The 18,598-nt window shown below is 44.2% G+C and overlaps 1 protein-coding gene across 3 annotated transcripts in view; it reads left to right on the top strand.

Moving 5' to 3' along the window:
• ATG9A (autophagy related 9A) overlaps positions 1 to 12,702 on the top strand; it is a 70,896-nt gene extending 58,194 nt beyond the window's left edge. For all 3 annotated transcript variants that reach the window (XM_077447874.1, XM_077447873.1, XM_077447875.1), the window contains 4 exons: positions 1,949 to 2,045; positions 2,979 to 3,186; positions 6,342 to 6,484; positions 8,769 to 12,702. In XM_077447874.1, coding sequence (XP_077304000.1) covers positions 1,949 to 2,045; positions 2,979 to 3,186; positions 6,342 to 6,484; positions 8,769 to 8,774 — 454 coding nt within the window. In that variant the 3' untranslated portion in view covers positions 8,775 to 12,702. The remainder of the gene's footprint in view (positions 1 to 1,948; positions 2,046 to 2,978; positions 3,187 to 6,341; positions 6,485 to 8,768) is intronic.
• Positions 12,703 to 18,598: the final 5,896 nt, after the last annotated feature.

Raw genomic sequence — 18,598 nt, 5'->3', positions numbered from 1 at the left:
TAGTGTGCCATTTACATGGTTACATCAAGTGGTTTGGAGGCGACATAACGCCTCCTCGTCGCCTGTCAAATGCCCTTTGAAGAGTGATTCACATGTGCTCCTCCTGATGTGAACAAGCCATCGCTGCAAATAAAAAAGTATGACTGGCAGTACTCAAGTGTGCAAATGATACGGCTACCATCATCTTTACTTTACTTTACAAATACAAAAACACTATGGGGGAAATTTACTAAAACTTGTGCAGCAGCTATATATCGGCTTCCAGGTTTTATTGTCAAAGCTTAATTGAACAAGCTGAAGTTAGAAGCTGATTGGCTACCATGCACAGCTGCACCAAATTTTGAGTTCTCTAGTTTTTGTGAATCTTTCCTTATATTAGAGCTGCACGATTAAAGGGATTGTAAAGTTAAAAATTTAATTTTTTTAAAATAACAAACATGTTATACTTACCTCCACTGTGCAGCTCGTTTTGCACAGAGTGGCCCCGAACCTGCTCTTCTGGGGTCCCTCGGCGGCTGTCTCTGCTTCCTCCCGCAGATGCTTCTCACGTTCATGTGAGCTCCCTCGCATGGTAAGAAGCATCTGCGGGCACGCTCCCATGATGCAGCCGGCGGCTATAGCCGCTCGCTGTATCACACGGCCCCGCCCCCCGGCGCTCCGCGTCAGTGGATGTGATTGACAGCAGCGCGAGCCAATGGCTGCGCTGCTTTCCATCCATCCACTCCAGCCAATCAGCGGCCAGGCTGAGTGGTGAAGAGGAAGTCGGGGGACGAGCGCTTTACTTTCAAGGGTTGAGGTAAGTAAAACGGGGGGACTGGGGGCGCCGGCACTGTCAGATGTTTTTTCATCTTAATGTATAGAATGCATTAAAGTGAAAAAACATTTACCTTTACAACCCCTTTAATCACTATCACAGTTTTTTCCCCCTTGCGGTCTTAAAAGTATTTCTGGATTCTTTCTATGCAGAGAATTCTCTCTGCTCTGCTGAAGCCGACAGCCGTCAAAAGATCGGGGGGGGGGGGGGGGGCAGTCTGCCAAGAATCACAATATTCTTAAGCAGTGGAACATAAGTATAAACATTGTAACAATTTGCCCTTTAGTTCAAAGGAATACACTTTGGTGTGTAAATGAGGGACGTTTAAACACTAAACCTTTTTCTGACATTTGTTGGTTTCAATTTAAAATCTTTTTTTTGCTGGAGAATTGCGTAGAACCCCCAAACATTGTATATATAATATATTTTTAGTAGAGACCCTAGAGAATAAATTGGTGGTTGTTGTAATATTTTATGTCACACTGTATTTGCGCAGCAGTCATTCAAATGCAATTTTTGGGGGGAAAAATGACATTTTAATGACTTAAAAATAAAACAAAAAAAAGCGAACCGGTAGTTAGCCCAATTTTTTTGTATAATGTGAAAGATTTTACGCCGCGAGAATCATGAGAGAATTGTGATCTTTTTATTCTAAGCAAAAAAATTGTGATTCTCGTTTTGGCCAGAATCGCGCAGCTCTACCATTTTTTATATACAAAAACAAATATCCATTTTAAGGGTATCATTACCCTAGTGATTTTTCTGATTGTGTCACTGTACAACTGAAATGGACTCTGACTGATTTTATCCACTGCAATATATCAGTCTGATCTGTTATACTAGGACCTGTGAAAGTCACATTGCACTGTTCGAGGTCCCTGTGACATTGGTAGCTAGTTAGGATCACTTCCTTATTAAAATAGCTGCAGGCAGTCACTGGAGACTTCAGAGCAGTCCTATAACACCCTGTGATGGGGCCAATTGAATGCCCATTGAAAAAATGCCTGATTTGTCTACTTGGCCTAGGAAAAAGCCAAGGTGTGTCCTACTTTGATGCTCCTTCTAAACCTACACTGGTCATTGTGTACTTTCTGTTGACTTACAGGGATGTTCCTAAATTGATTCTTGTTTCAGATTTGGCAGCAGCTTATGGGAGGGCCCCATGAATAGCGGACCTTTATCTGAATACGCCTCAATGGAGATGAGCCTGCACGCCTTGTACATGCATGAAGTGAGTATGTGCTCACACCTAACCTACCTAACCCTCTACACTTCATGTCTCAATATTAAAGCGATATTAAGGGGTAAGTTCACCTTTACAGAAAACTCCACTCTTACAGGTCCCCCTCCTCACCCATCTGAATGCCCTCCCCATCCCGCTAACCTGGACTGTGGCAATCTCCGGTTCTAAGCCCCGGTAAATTCGCGCCAGGTGTCCAGGGCTTAGAAACCCCCTCAACTGAATGTCCAAGATGTCCCTCGTCAAGTGATTTATTAGAGGCGAGGAGGGGGACTTGTATAAGTTCACCTTACAGATTTTTCTGTAAAGGCGAACTTTCACTTTAAAGTCTTGTGTTTTTTATTTACCAAAAATAACAAAAACGGTAATCGGTAATGGTTTTGCACAGAGCGGCCCAGAGCCTCCTTTTCTCGGGTCCCCCACCGGGGCTCAAGGCCCCTCCCTCCTGCCGAGTGCCCCCACAGCAAGCAGCTTGGTATGGAGGCACCGGAGCTGAGCTGCTGCTGTGTATGTCCATTCACACACATGGCCCCGCCCCTCGGTCTCTGATTAGCTCACTGACTGGGATTGACGAAAGCCAATCAGTTCCCAGAGCGGCAAGGCTCTCCTGGACATCAGTGGATCGAGAGGGAGCTCAGGTAAGAATTGAGGGTGGGGAGGGGCTTGGAGAGAGCTGCACACAGAAGGTTTTTTTTATCTTTCCTTGCATAGAATGTATGAAGGTAAAAAAACCTTGTGCCTTTACAACCACTTTAAACTCCATCAGTATTCGGATTAATTGAATTGTTTTTTTTTTTTTTTTTTTTTTTCATTGTAAATTCAGCCTGCAGTGATTTGGACAATACAGATCAGGATGAATTGTTTTTCATGCATTGCTTGTATAAAGTGGTCTTTGAGCCTGTTCCGTCTGCTTCCTTCTGGCAGTTACATCAGCAGCAGACCCGTATGGCAGCAGGGAGGCACATATGGCACAGACAGGAGAGCGATGACAGCGGGGATAGCGGGCCAGCTGATGGACTTGTCAACACTACATGCAACATTCCATCCTCTGCCAGCTGCCCCTCTCCTGGAGCACTGCAACGGGAAGACAGGATGCCACCAATCAGCGCTCACAGGTTTAGTACCAGCACAGGTAAGAGCGTCTCTCTGCATATTCTTGAAGGATTGTTCTTTATTAAAGAGAACCTGTCAAAATAGAATATGCTCATCCTGCGCTTAGGGAAAAAAACTCCCTAAATGACTAAACAAATAACTTAAAATCCAAAGCGTCACTGCAGCTGCTTTAAATAATAAATCTGATACCAAAAAAAAATAAAAAATGAAAGTGCAGTCCTCTACTACTCCCCGTTTTTCTAACAATGCTGTGTTTTTCAAAAATAATTATTACCATGTGTGGCAAATGTGAACCCCACAAAAGTTTAAAAAGAAGTCCAAATAAAGTGCAGAAATGAATGTATTGTCCTCTGAAATAAATTCCCGTGATCACCACATGTGACATTGAAGCAGTAAATTTGGGGGCTGCTATTTTTTTTTACATGTATAATAAGTCATTCTAAGCTTTGAAGGAATGATGTATCAGTAACCCCCCCCATGGAGTTATTGATTTACATTGTGGATGGAGAGGAGCTTTTAGCAACTGACACTTCCAGGTGTGTTGAGTGCCACATTGTGGATGGAGATGCGGGTGTACATTATGCCAATCATGGCAATTAGAGGCATTGTGATGAGTGTCTGGGGACAGTCAGTTGTGATGATCACAAGATTTATTTCAGAGGCCATTTGATTTGTTTCTGCACTTTATTTGGACTTGTTTTTTGGACTTTTTGGGGTTTTGCATTTGCCACATATGGTAACAATTATTTTTGTAAAAAAACAGCGAGAGAAGTAGAGGACTGCATTCTCATTTTAAAAAGCGGAGTTCCTCCCAAAAATTTAACCGGTTATCTGGTCCACCCCCCTCCGGTGTCACATTTGCCACCTTTCAGGGGGAGGGCAGATATCTGTCTAATATGGGTATTTGCTCCCACTTCCGGTGATAGACCGCCGCAGAGGCGGGACGGAGGATCTACGCCATGTCTGTCCCCTCCTCTGTCCCCCCGCTGTCTTCTGGTAGACACACAGGTCCCAGAAGACAGCAGGGAGCACAGCGCGGCTCGCGCATGCGCAGTAGGGGACCAGGCTGTGAAGCCGCAAGGCTTCACCTCCTGATTCTCTTACTGAAGATGCCGACGCCTCCACCTGGGAGCCAAGGGACAAGTCGGCTTCTGGTGAGGACATTGCAGGCTCTCTGGACAGGTAAGTGTCCTTATTTTAAAATTCAGCAGCTGCAGTATTTGTAGCTGCTGACTTAAATTAATTATTATTATTTTTTTTTTTGGCGGAACTCTGCTTTAAAAAAAAATTTTGTTATACAAAATATAATATGGTAGCTGCCACCACTGACTTGGTAGGTACAAATTATTAGGCTGTCATCTGTATCCTTCCTTTATTACTTGTTGGCAGTAAGGAGTATTTAAAAAGGGCTTCCTTGCAAAGTAACAAGTTTATATTTGCCCCTTGCAATCTCCCCTATCTAGGACTACTCTAGCTGAAAAATCTCTCTTGGCAAAAAAAAATTAAACCTCTACCTCCCCACCCCTCTTACTTTTTCTGATTTATTTATTTATTTTTGAATCCCTCGTGCTGCAGGGATACTGTATATTCACTTTAGTCCACTGTGTAGGTACCCCTTTATGGTTGTTTTCGGGTGCAGGGGACTGGTAATCCTGGAATACAGATGTGCCCAGTCAATCCCCTTTTTTCTGATGTCATCCACCTCTGGATCCTGAGAGGACCCAGCCTCTGTGGACAGCCAATAGAAAATTTCCACGCCACACAGGCAGTGACATTGAGATCCGAAGAAGGACTGTATGCAGGAGAATAAAAAGACTATGGACTGGAATGTCATGTGCATTTGGGTGAGTAAAAAGAGTATTTGGGTTAAAGGGTGGGTGTGGAGATGGGGTGTGTGCGGGGGCAGCCTGGAGAGGAGTTTTTAGCATCTGACACTTTCAGGTGTGTTGGGTGTCTGGTCCCTTTTTTTGTAAGGGGTCAGCAGAAAAAAATAGTGCAAAGAGGCATCCAAAACACTTGATTCTAGATGCTAAAACCTTTTCAGCCACTGTAGTACCTGAAGATAGTAGACATCACCAACGCGGCAGGGGTAAAAGCATTTCCGTTTACTTTGCATAGAATCCCCTTTTGAAATACTCATTAAAGCGGTAGTAAACTGCTGAAAAAAAAAAAAGAGCCTGCAAGACAAATGCATAATGTGCTAGTATGCATTGCATACTAGTACATTATGAAATATTTACCTTAGAACGAAGCTTCCACAGCCAACCCGGTCACCGCTGAGGGGACTGACCTGTTCCCTCTGCATTTCTTCCAGGTTCGCAGGCTCTGGTGCTGTGAGTAGCTGGAGCTGCGATGACGTCCTCCGTTCCGGCACAATCCATCAGATCTTCAGATCGCATACATCGCTGATGTCAGCGGCTGCATGCAGGGTGAATATCTCCTACAGGTAAGCCTTATTATAGGCTTAACTGTAAGTAAAAATGACTAAACAGGGTATACAACCGCTTAAAAGTGGTTATGAAGCCTAAACATTTTTTTACTTTAATGTATACCTTAATGAAAGGAATGCATTAATCTATAGCCCTCATTTGGTCCAGCGCTGTGCCTGTCTGCAGCTCTTCTCTCCCGCTCACTTTCTGGTCTCGCAGGCTTTGCAGAGGTAGTGGGAGCCATTGGCTCCCGCTGCTGTCAGTCTGAGCCAGTGATGAGTGTGTGGGAGGGTGGCCAAGTCCTGCTGTCTTTGTCTACAGATGTAGACAGCAAGGCCCGGGAGCGAGCACGCATATGTGCCCCCATAGGAATGCTGAATGATTCAATGACCAATGAAGTGTCGGGATATCCATTATGTTCTTGCTCCAGTTTAATAACACACCAGGTATGGAAGGCGACAAAAAATATGATGGCTCTGAAGCTTGGAAATGCAAGTCAGCAAATGTATGACTCCTTTGAAGTTAACCTGTCAAATGATGTGCTGAACCTGGCAATATTTCTATAGCGCAGACATCATGTACTGTTTGTTTGAAATGTTTTATGTGCTTCTAGTTATCTCCTCAATGCAGGATTCCGATCATACATTGGCCTTCAGACTTAGTCCCACGTAGATGTTACACAGTTGTAATAATGGCGTTGTTTGAGAATAATGTGGTATGAACTGGAGTTCTTCTAAATCTGCAGACTTTGGATCCATGCAGAGAGCCTCCTCCAACTTAGCAAGGCAGCCAATGGGAGGGTGGAGTGAGGAGGGACAGACAACGAAGCACCCAGATCCCGTTCCGGAGGAAGACTCGGGGGATGAGCTGCCACCACAGACTCATAAGGTATTGTCCAAGTTCAGATTCATATATGTGACATTCTAGTGCCACATGATAGAACTATATGTACTTTGTTCTGAGGAGTAGCAAAGTCATTGTTTATGTCTAGATAGCAGTGATATCACCTCTGTAAAACAGATTTAAAGTGGCTGTAAACCCTATCATAAAAAACCCCTGCAAGACAAAGGCTAATGAGCTAGTATGCATAGCATACTAGCTCAATATGAATTACTTCACATCGAAGCCCCCGCAGCAGTCCTCGTACCCTCCTCTGGCCGGCGACATCTCTCCCAGGGGTTATTTCCGGGTCTTGTGGGCTCCGGCGCTGTGATTGGCCGGAGATGCGATGACGACACTCTCACGCATGTGCGCAGGAACCACCGGTTATGGCATACTGACTGAAGCAACGGCACGTATGTGCCATCGCTTTTGTGCGCATGTACCGATGACATCAGCACATACAGGGGATATCTTCTAAACAGAGATATCCTGGGTAGCTGCAGGTAAGCCTTATTATAGACTTACCTGTAGCATAAAGGTGGTTGTAAAGGGTTTACAACCACTTTAAATGGAAGGAGTCTCATCTCTGAACCCGGTGGTGTGATCTTTCAGCCTTTTAGAATCGCAGTACTCCAATAAGAATACCATTGAATGAGGCTGATTGTCTCTTTCATGGTTGTCACCAGAGCAGGAAGTGGGTATCAAGTTCTTAAACAGCAGACAAGCCTGGGATGATCTTAAAGGATAAGTTCACTTATTTAAAAACAAATAAATGCACATTTTTTTGCAGGCAATAAAATGTGCAATAATTTTATTTGGAGACTGTAAAGCATTGCACCAGGTGCTATGCAGGTCTCCTGCATATCTTTCTGTGTATCTGTACATCCCCCTACGGAAAAGCAGATACACTGACAGGGAAGTATCAATGGACTTTCACAGCACTCCACAGCGCCGTGGTAGTTCATTGAGAACTACAGGCCGACAGCCACAAATGACGTCAGGGCTCATAGTTCATTCATACACAGAGCCACAGAGCTGTGTGAATGAATGACGAGACCGTGTGGGCGGAGCCCTGCACGGCCGCACTGATTTAAAAAATTGACAGCTTGTAAGGGGAACTTCTCCCTGTACTGCTGTCACGGGGGGACGTGTTACACGCCACATCCTAAAAACGTGAACTTATCCTTTAAGTTTTCCACAGTACTTCCTTTCCCCAAGCACTACAAAAAGATGCATATATTTCACCTACTTTACCTTTTTTTTGACAAAATTGGCATTTTAAAAGTGCGTGATAATATCATTCTTCCCAGCACAGTGCAGGCATATCTGGGCACAGGGAAGATGTCACAGAGGCACCATTATGTACCTATGGCACTGCTTTCTGGATTGACATTTCTGCCTCTGTTCCTGAAAACCTCCCATTGTGAGCTGCAGTGTCTGGGAAGGAAGGTGTGTGAGACACAAATGAAGGGCGGAAGGAAAGAAAATCGCTTGATTGTCCCATCAACACATTCATTCCTGCAGCGCTATTGTACTCTGCCAGAGGTTGGCCACAGTGAGCCTTCCCAGCCGGCAGAATACAATGATTACTGCTGTCGGCTATAGCTGCGGGCAGTAATCACATGCTAAAAATCCGAAAGGCTGGATATACCCAAGTCGATCGGTGGGTCGACTTTGGTACACTCAGCCTGCCCATAGGTGGATCGAAGTTCGGCCAGTCCCTGCTGAAATGGCTGAATTTTGATCCATGTATGGCTGGCTTAAAGAGGAACTGCAGTTTGCTCACATAATTTGTAATAAAAATATCTTTACCATTCTGAAGCTTCCCTCCAACAACTATTATTTTATATATACTGTGATTCTGTACTTGCCAAATATGCTGCAGAAATCTCCCTCCATTGAGTCTGGCTGCAGCCATTTTAACTGTGGCAGCTGAAGCTGTTGCCTGTTCACTTCCTGCATTTACACAGAGGCACACCTCCAGCTCTGCAGCTCTTATTGGCCCTCTTATGACTCACCATACCCCCCCCCCCCCCTTCCTGGCAAACTCTCATGAGAGGGAGAGCTGTGCATGATGTCACAAGCCTATACCTTACTATCCAAAGTTAAAGCAGCAAAGATTTAATAGATGGAAAGTTGAAAAGATGACGGACGGTCCGCTTTAAGTAGAGGTGAATCCTAACTGAATTACATTTAGTGTGCCAAAGTATTGTATGTTGTAAACAGTTGCCATGGTTTTTCACCCTTTTTTTTTTTCAATTCTTTTTGTTGCACTTTTCTTCCTCGGCAGGTGTGATATCTCGAGCAGTCTCTGAAGATGCAGCCTGTCCAAAGCCATCCCGGCACAATGGGTTTCTTGTTGACCAGGAAACCCCAGGAGACAAGTTCTGTTGTAAACTCGGTGTATGTGTGTCTGGCAGTGTGACCCCCTCAGTAGATGTACATATGTGTGTGTGTGTGTGTGTGTGTGTGTGTGTATAAATGTATATTATATATATGTATTATTATGATATATATAATATATTTAGCTAGCTATCCAGTTATATTGCACATATGTATGCTATGATACTGGACTGATCTAGATTTGCAGCAGACTTTCAGAGGGTGTGTGTGAGCTGTGTGTACAGGGATAGGTTATACTACTCTCTCTGCTGCTTCTTCTGTGTCCACATTCTTTCTGTGTATCATATACGCCATTTTAGCAGCCTGTGCCATCCAAGCCATCGGAGGAATACTAGGACTACAGCAGCTAAATACACAGTCACAACACATATATCTGTGCATTTTATTTTTTTTTACAAACCAAAACCTTGGTAAAGTAATGCACATCTTTTAGCAAATTCCCCATTGCAATATAACGCAGGATGGGTGATACCACTTCTCAGAGTCTGCAGTTCTGAAGACTCTGGGACACCGCCCTGCCACTTGTCTCTTTGCACTGCTGGTGCACAGGACCATGCCGGTGATGCCCTTCTAAGCCCTCTCAACAGTCCACCTAAGTACTCTTCCAGCCAACCACTTAAAGAGCAGATGCTCATGCTGCAAGCCTGATTCCACGCTCAGTAGGCAGACATATATTTAATTGAAACATCATTTCATAACCTTCGAAGGAATATGTGTGTACAGTAGACTAAATGGAGTATATATAGGCTCGGGAACCTTAGGGCCATGTCATACTAGTGATTCTAGAGTTGATTTGCTAAAACTGGAGAGTAGTGATGAGCTCAGGCATGTTCGGATGGTCCACGTGCTGAGCCCGCCAGGAAGTCGGTGCTGCGCTAATCACAGGCACTGAGACATTGCCCAATCTCTGCAGCCGTGCATCGGGACAATGTCTCACTGCCTGCGATTAACGCAGCACTGCGCTGACTTCCTGGCGGGCTCAGCACGTGGACCATGCGAACATGCCTGAGATCATCCCTACTGGAGAGTGCAGCTCTGCATATAAACCAATCCATTTTCAGGTTTTACTGTCAATGCTTAAAGGGGTTGTAAAGCTTCGTTTTTTATTTTCTAAATAGGTTCCTTTAGGATGAGTGCAGCCTCATCAGTGCCGCATCATCAGTGCAGCGGTGAAGTAGAAAAATTGCATTGTTGGTTCCCTTACCTTTTCCTTCGATTTCCCTTCTAAATGTTTTTTTTCTTTGTCTGAATTTCTCACTTCCTGTTTCTCCTCAGTAAACTTCACACCATCATCTGAGCGGTGTTTAGTCAGTCACAACAGCTTACTGGACAGCTTACTGAGGAGGAACAGGAAGTGAGAAATTCACACAAAGAGAAAACAAAGAAAAAAAACATTTAGAAGGGAAATCGAAGGAAAAGGTAAGTGAACCAACAATGCACTAGCTTAACCACTTGCAGACCGGACCATTTTGCTGGTCAAAGACCAGACCACTTTTTGCGATTCGGCACTGCGTCGCTTTAACTGACAATTGCGCGGTCGTGCGACGTGGCTCCCAAACAAAATTGACGTCCTTTTTTTCCCACAAATAGAGCTTTCTTTTGGTGGTATTTGTTCACCCCTGCGGTTTTTATTTTTTGCGCTATAAACAAAAATAGAGCGTCAATTTTGAAAAAAACGCATTATTTTTTACTTTTTGTTATAATAAATATCCCCCAAAATTATATAAAAAAACATTTTTTTCCCTCAGTTTAGGCCGATACGTATTCTTCTACATATTTTTGGTAATAAAAAATCGCAATAAGCGATTATTGATTGGTTTGCGCAAAAGTTATAGCGTTTACAAAATAGGGATAGTTTTTATAGCATTTTTATTAATAATTTTTTATTATTTTTTTTTTTACTAGTAATGGCGATCAGCGATTTTTATTGTGACTGCGACATTGTGGGGTTCCCATCGGACATTTTTGACACATTTTTGGGACCATTGTCATTTATATAGTAATCACTGCTATATAAATGCAGTGATTCCTGTGTAAATGACACTGGCAGTGAAGGGGTTAACCAGTGGGTGGCAGTGTAGGGGTTAAGTGTTCCTAGGGGTGTGTTACTAACTGTGGGGGGTTGGGCTTTCATTTAGTGAACACTGATCTCTGCTCCAATCACATGGAGCAGAGATCAGCGTCACTAGTTGCTAGGCAGAATGGAGAAATGCTGTTTACTCGGCATTTCCACCATTCGGCCGCTCCGTGAGACGATCGCGGAGATGCCCGCGGCGATCGAGTCCGCGGGACCCGCAACCGGACTTACGGGGGTCCCGACCAGCGTGGGAGCGCGCCGCTGGCGGCGCGCTCCCGATGGCAGGGCGGCATTGAATATTGGACGTACCTGTACGCCAATATGCCTGCCCGTACCATTCTGTCGACGTACATCGTCGTGCGCTGGTCGGGAAGTGGTTAAAGGAACCTATTTAGAAAATAAAAAACAAACCTTTACAACCCCTTTAATTGAACGAGCTGAAGTTAGAAGCTGATTGGCTGCCATGCACGGCTGCACCAGATTTTGCACTCTCCAGTCTTAGTAAATCAACCCCACTGTTACTAGCGAGACTTCGCCAGCTATGGGATTTTTGGGAAAGACAGAGGACTTAGGCCTGCTTTGTATGTGTCACTCACTCACCATTTTTAGCAGTGAGGCATTGCTGTTTCTTTGTCTAAAAGAATGCAAAACCTAAATCTCTGGATAGAGTGAGACTTGCTGGCAATTCAGGGAGCAACACAAGAAAGCTGGTGAGTTTTTTTTTTGTTTTTTTTTACACCTGCTGAGTCCTCCAAAAGCAATGCAGCGGCTGGCAAAAATAGGATCGCCTTTGTGGCATAGCTTTTGGGGTGCCGCTGGCTGTGCTATTTGCATATTAAGGGGCGAGAATGAAATAATGCACTGAAAAATATTCCCATAAATAGAATTGTAAGAAAACAGAGCTTCATTGTGTGTGAAAGAAGACCTGTATGTGTTTCCCTTTAGCCATCAGTTAAAGCTGCCTGCCTTTTTTTGTTTTTTTGCACCCGGCTACCTGGTTGCTCAGGTAGGGTTTGATACTAATTTGCTGTAGGTAAAACTAAAGGAGATTTGTACAGAGATTTTAACAAATCTGTTCAGGTTAAAGCTGAATTCTGGGGGAAAAAAAGCTTTTTTTAAGTACATTCTTTAATAACCACAAAATATATAAATCCATTTTGTTTGCACCATTTTTGTTTGCGGTTACAAACCCAGATATTTTATTGTAAAAGTGACCGTGACATCAACACAATGAGGAACATAGCCTGTACAGAGAGCAGAGCTAAGGGAGACACACAGTGACAGGAGGGGGCCGAGACCAGACCAGTCCCGCTGCACAAGGAAAGGGTAGCAGTGAGCGGTCTTTATTACAGGAAGCTCCTGCACAGAGGGAAAGTCTCTCACTGGATTACTGCACAGATGTGGAAGAAATACATAAAGAACACCAAGAACACCAAGATTGAAGTAAAACTACACAAGGCTCATGATTTAATGTACAATTTGCTTATCCTGGAATTCAGCTTTAAGACCCTTTTTATGAATGAAGTCTGGAGTGATGTGTAGATGAGCGGTGTTCTTTGTATGACAGTGGTGGTACCTGTGTTTCTTTAGGATCTGTCTTGTCATTGTGAGCTGTCCTTTACTAAGTGTACCGCTAACCTGTCTGTCAAGGGACACCGCTCCTCTCTGTTTTGTATAGAAATGTATATGGCAGATTTTGTACTATTGTATAATTCTAATTAAAGAATAATTATGTTCAATGTCATCTGTCTTCTTTTTTTTTTTCCTACTGCTTGTTCATTATGGAAAGGCTTCTAAAACACTGCAGAGGGTTAGGTAGGACCAATGGAAAAGGCTAAGAAAATCCTGTCTGCACTGCTTTACATTTCAAGACAAACCTGCCCTTCATCCTGGCAAGAGTGCGGCCTAGAAGCCGACACCAGAAGCGTTACATTTATTACCTAGAAAACTTATTTTCTCAATTGTATATTACAAGACACAGAGTACGTCCTATTCATGACTACTGTGGCCGTGCTGCCGTGTTCAGGTGACTGTACAATAGCCCAAAAAAACAGGCACCCCCATCCAGGCATCATCCCTCCTTAAAGAAGTACAGTAAAAGCTCTCCTGTGACTCGTCTTCAGCAGACAGCGTGCTAAAGCCCACTTTTGGCTGATGCCATAGAGCCAGTCCAGGTTCAGACAAGATCGCAACAATGAAGTCGGGATCTGCCCACCTTCCCCATCGGCACCCGGCTCAGCCTGTCAGTTCAGTGAGGCCACTCCTGCCCCCTCCACATCTCAGCATTCCAGTGAGGGGGGGAACAGACAGAGAGAGCAGCTCTCTGCTCAGGGAACCCTGAGAACCAAGCGATCGGCAGTGTTTGATCGCTTGGTTCTCAGTCTTAGATACGATGGGGAACTGATGCTGCATCCACTTGGGTAAGTATAATTCTGCAAAAAAAAACATACTTCTTGTAACTCAGCTAAGCCTCAGTTTTTAGCTAGTTTACTTAGGCGATAGATATGTCTACTGTGGTTTCTCCTAAAGCTCTCCTTTTGTGGGCATTAGTCCCAGGTTTCCTAGCCTATTTCTAACACCCCTGAAAGGGCTTTATTCAGATTAGATAATACAGCCAGAAGGCCAAAAGGAACTGTACCCGGACCCCATGTGCACGTGCGAGGACGGCCTGTAATGTTGCTGGATCCTGGGAGCAGCAATCTATAGGGTACAGTGTACTAGTAGATCTCACTGGAAGGGTGCTGTACAGGTCCAGGGCAGTGTTGAGTTCCAAAAGACCCCATGGGGTGTGTCAACTGTGATGGATGCAGCTTGGACTGGTAAGTGCCTCTGGCACAGGTGACAGGATTACTCTATAAGAATCAAGAAAATAACTCGTTCCATGAAGAAATATATGATATAAACCTAATTCTACTAGTACTCCTGTTGCCGCTGCTTAAAGTATATACATTTTAAAAATCATAGTGCAAGCAACCACAGTGCAAAACAGTGATTTATCAAAGTTCAACCATCGAAATTCTTTGCTTCCCTGTGCAAAATTTATTTATCTCAAAAAAATTCATGTAAAATTGGCCCCAAGAAAAATTCAATCCATCATTGCCATTCTTCATCCAAAGTGCTCTGTGTATATATAATAGCAATAAAGTGCTGAAGTGGTCCAAACAGTCACATGCTGTGAATAGTGTTCTACACACCCTCCTGTGCCCTTACTCACCAGAATGTGTGGACCCCCAGCTGATGTGCACGAGGGTCTTATGCGATTATTGCTCGTGAGGCGGGTAATATAGAGAATGACTGTTCAAACTCTTCCTATATGAACTGTATGGTATGTTGTCAACATTCCATCACTCATATTGCATTGAGATTAAATAAAGGGAAAGCGCTCATATAGTGTAGTATGTTCCATTTATTCGATAAAAAGTATAAAATCATAATCCAAAAGGTACACTTTGTAATCATATACAAATAAACTGCCAGCAAGGTTTGGATTTCTCCTGGTTCGCCATGATTCCGCATACATTTCACCACTGCTGGAAGTGACGTCACTAATAAACCGGAACTTCCGTCGATATGTTTCGCCCTTGGTCTATTAATGCCCTGTGGGAGGGGCTCGACGCATCACCCCAAAAAACACCATACCAACAATTTGGAGGTGGGAACATTGTGGTGTGGGCGGGGCGGTTTTTCAGCATGCGGTACTGGCAAACTTCATATCATTGAAGGAAGGATAAATGGAAAAATGTACCAAGACATTCTTGATAAAAATCTGCTGCCATCTACCAGGATGATGAAGATGAAACCAGGGTGGATATTTCAGTAAGACAAGGGGTGCCAGCTATCCGGTTTTCCCAATGTTTGGCAGGTGTATAAGTAAATCATTGGGAAACCGGATAGCTGGCACCCCTCGCAGAGGACCTTCCATACTGCTCATGGTGTCTTCTTTCTTGTAAGTGCATTACATTTTCGCGATTACACTATCTTATATTACTACACTTAGCCCTTGTACACACGGTCGGACATTCCGACAACCAAATCCATTGGATTTTGTCCGAAACTGTTGCATACACACGGTCGGACAAAGTTGTCGGAAAATCCGATCGTTCAGAACGTGATGACGTTATTTCGTTACGACGGGACTACGCTAAGGCTAGTAGCCAATAGCTTTGGTGTAGGAATTTGATCTAAACATGCGTGGCACTTTGTCCGATCGGAATTCTCTACACATGATCGGACAAGGTCTGATCGGATCATGTTGTCGGAAAATTTTACTGACAAGTTGGAAAACTTGGTCCGTCGGATACTCCGACGGAAACAGTCCGATGAAGACCACACAAAGGTCGGATTATCCGACAAAACGGTCCGATCGGACACATTCCGTCGGAATCTCCGACCATGTGTACAAGGGCTTAGGTGCGCCTCCCTCCTTTCCTCTTTTGCATTTCTCACAGAGTACTCCGGATACGCTCTGGGGGATGGCTGGCACCTGAACTTTCTTCAGTATATATGGACTGATTCTAACCATATTAAGGACAATACCACCCAAATATATAAATTTGAATTACTATGCAGGCTTTCTCATTGTTATGCGCTGGGTAATCTTTTCTTTTTAATGGGTTGTTACCAACATGTGGTGAAAATTTCATGTCAATCGCACCTTTAGAAAAAATTTTACCTAGAAAAATGGTGACGTGTTTAATACTTACCTGCTTTATAGGCAATGACGCTACCCTTCCATGCCTTCAGTAACACGGACCATGAGGATTAATGCACAAAAAATTATTGGTTTAATGCTTTTATCACTACTTTTACCAGATCTGTGGAATGCTGAGAACTAGTTGAAATCACAGGACATTTCCACAGAATGGTTGAGAGGTATGAATTACTACCATTGCACCTCAGCCATCTATTATAGGGGGTGACAGTAAAGTACTGTGCCTATACAGTTTATTTAGAGATCCCATCCATATTATTACCTATGTACCTCAAACATCTATTATATAGGATATCAGTGTACAGTACTGAGCCTATATAGGCAGGAACCCATGCCATCTTATTACCTATGTATCGAAACCATCTACTATGAAACTGTAAGCAGAGAAAGTGCACTGCAATTTTGCATGAGGAATTTAAAGTGGTTGTTTAGCCACTATAGTATGTCCATGCCATCCCCTCTGTTAAATAACAATGTGTCCCAGTGTTTGTACTATATAAAAAAGATGCTGATTTCTATTTTACATCAGAGCATTTCTCTGCGTTCACATGACTCTTCAACTCTCTCCTCTCCCAGGCTGACAGCTACAGCGGGAGGAGCCAATAACTGCTGACCTCAGCCAGGAGGAGGGGAGGAAAGAGCTGAGCGGTCAGGTGGGTGCCTGGAGATGCTCTGATATAAAGTAGAAATTGGCATCTTTTTTATATAGTTCAGGGATACATATTGTTGTTTAACAGAGGGGATGGCATGAATATACTATTGCTATTACAGAGCGGCACTGTCTCAAGCTGACCCGCAGGGAGGGGGAGAGGATGACAGAGGAGAGATGGAAGAGCTGCAGATGGTGGAGGCACGCAAACTGACCACTGTGTCAGGGCTCAGCAGCCATGATAAACCATGATCAGTTTGTAGGGGGGAGAGCAGGATCAGCCAGGTATTTTGGGGGCCAAATTACACAGCACAAGCACTGTGCTGTAAGTCATGCTTTAAGGTAAAAGGATCCATTTTTGTTTTCTTTTAGGTTCACTTTAAGGCTATATGGAACAAAGGTAATACCATCACACGTGCCCTGTAGTTGTAGCCAATAACCAAACCAAACCATAACACTGCCACAAAGGGATAAGGAGAAGGTCATTCAAACAGAAACCAGCAAGAAGCTTACATAGGAGAACCCTCAGGTCAGGAGGACTGAGGGTTAGTATCAATGGGTGGGGGTGCCCAATCAAGAGGACCCCTCACTTTATCCTGAATGTGCAAAGTGGCAGATAATTTTTTTTTAAAAGAGGCTCTGCAGCAGGGTCAGGGCATTGTGGGAGGCTGCGTGGTACGATGCAGGGTTTGGGGGGGGGGGGGGGCACTGTGCAGGCTGAGGGGGGCTGGGGGCACTGTGGGAGGTTAAAGTGGTTGTAAAGGCTGAAGGTAAAAAAAACCTTCTATGTCCAGGAGCCCCTCTAATGCTTACCTAAGCCCTGACCTCTCGATCCAGCGATGTGCACGACGGCATCGGCTCTCTGGGGACTCCCTCCACATTGGCTGAGATAGCAGCAGGAGCAATCATCTCCACTGAGCCAATGAGGAGAGACAGAGCAGCAGCTCGGGAGCGTGCCCTCATTGCAAGCTGCTTGCCTTGGTGAATCTGATAGGAGGGGGAAGGTCCAGGAGCGCCGGCAGGGAACCCGAGAAGAGGAGGATCAGGGCTGCTCTTTGCAAAACCATTACACAGAGCTGGTAAGTATAACATATTTGTTATTAAAAAAAAAAAATAATGTTTTGCCTTTTACACCACTTTAGGCTGGGTTTCCTTGCCTCCAATTTGCATGAGAGAAGACTGCGACCGGCTCTCAATGGAGCCGGCTCACACAGCTCCAGGGTGGCCGTGGTCCACACTGGTAAAGGGTCCTGTGCATCTTTTGCTCCATTTCAGGTACAAATTCCTCCAAAAAATTCGGACCTGATTCGCACCTGAAACTGTGTACAGGGATCCATTGGACCCCCTGCTGTGAGCTGCGGCTGCAGCAGCAAGTGTGAACCCAGCCTTACGGTATCTGCAGCTGGCTGAAGAGGGAAATCTACGGCCCAATGGTTGACAACCACAGATCACTTATGAGCACTTTTACTCGCTTAAGAAACATATTTATAGATGTGGCGCTACAATATACCTCCCCTTGTTTGTTAAAAAAATGGTACATATATACATAGTGCAATATAAAAATAATAAATATTATATAAATTCACGTGCAACAAAATATAATCAATAATTCAAAATGCCAGATGCATACATAAAATTTGAAAAGTTCAATAAAGTGCTTCATTAAGTGTGCTCGTTATCTTGTTCAATTCAAAATATCATGGGATTTTTAATCCAGTGCCAGTGTTCACATGCTCCCCCTTTGAACACCACACTCACCAGCCATCCATGACCCCTTAGTATAGTAAGTTGGGTCTATTCGCACTCAAGGATCCTCTCTCTCCTCCTAATGGGCTGTATCCAGGTATCCCAATATTACACTTCTTCCTCCAGAGACCACCACACAGGTACATAGAACAAGGGTAAAATCGAAATAATGTAATATCACTTATTTATTAAATATTAAATCTGCTAGAAACACATATAAATCATGCTTGCCATGCACAAGCTAAGAGCGCATTACAGTGTCTGGGACACGCCTGCATTCTACATACCAAAAGTAAGCAAACCGAAAGTGCCGTAAGGAAGCTCCGCCCAGCGCATTTTGTCTTCTTGATATCATCCTTCCTTACCTAATCCTCCAGGTCCATGGCAGATGACACTCCCCCATGCTCTAGCAGTGGACTTTCCATTGCGTCATCAGATCCAGTGCATGGCTGTGGTCCCTGCATCAATCTATATGACGTCAAAGGACCTTAGACTGCCGGGATGCAGGGGAGAAGAGGCTGTTAGGACCGGTCT

Source organism: Lithobates pipiens, unplaced genomic scaffold (assembly GCF_037356315.1).
Source record: "Lithobates pipiens isolate NorthernLeopardFrog02 unplaced genomic scaffold, aLitPip1_a1.2 Scaffold_22, whole genome shotgun sequence".
In the NCBI taxonomy this organism is placed as follows: Eukaryota; Metazoa; Chordata; class Amphibia; order Anura; family Ranidae; genus Lithobates; species Lithobates pipiens.
The sequence above is the reverse complement of the archived record's forward strand: the minus strand, read 5'-3'. Positions and strand labels throughout refer to the sequence as shown.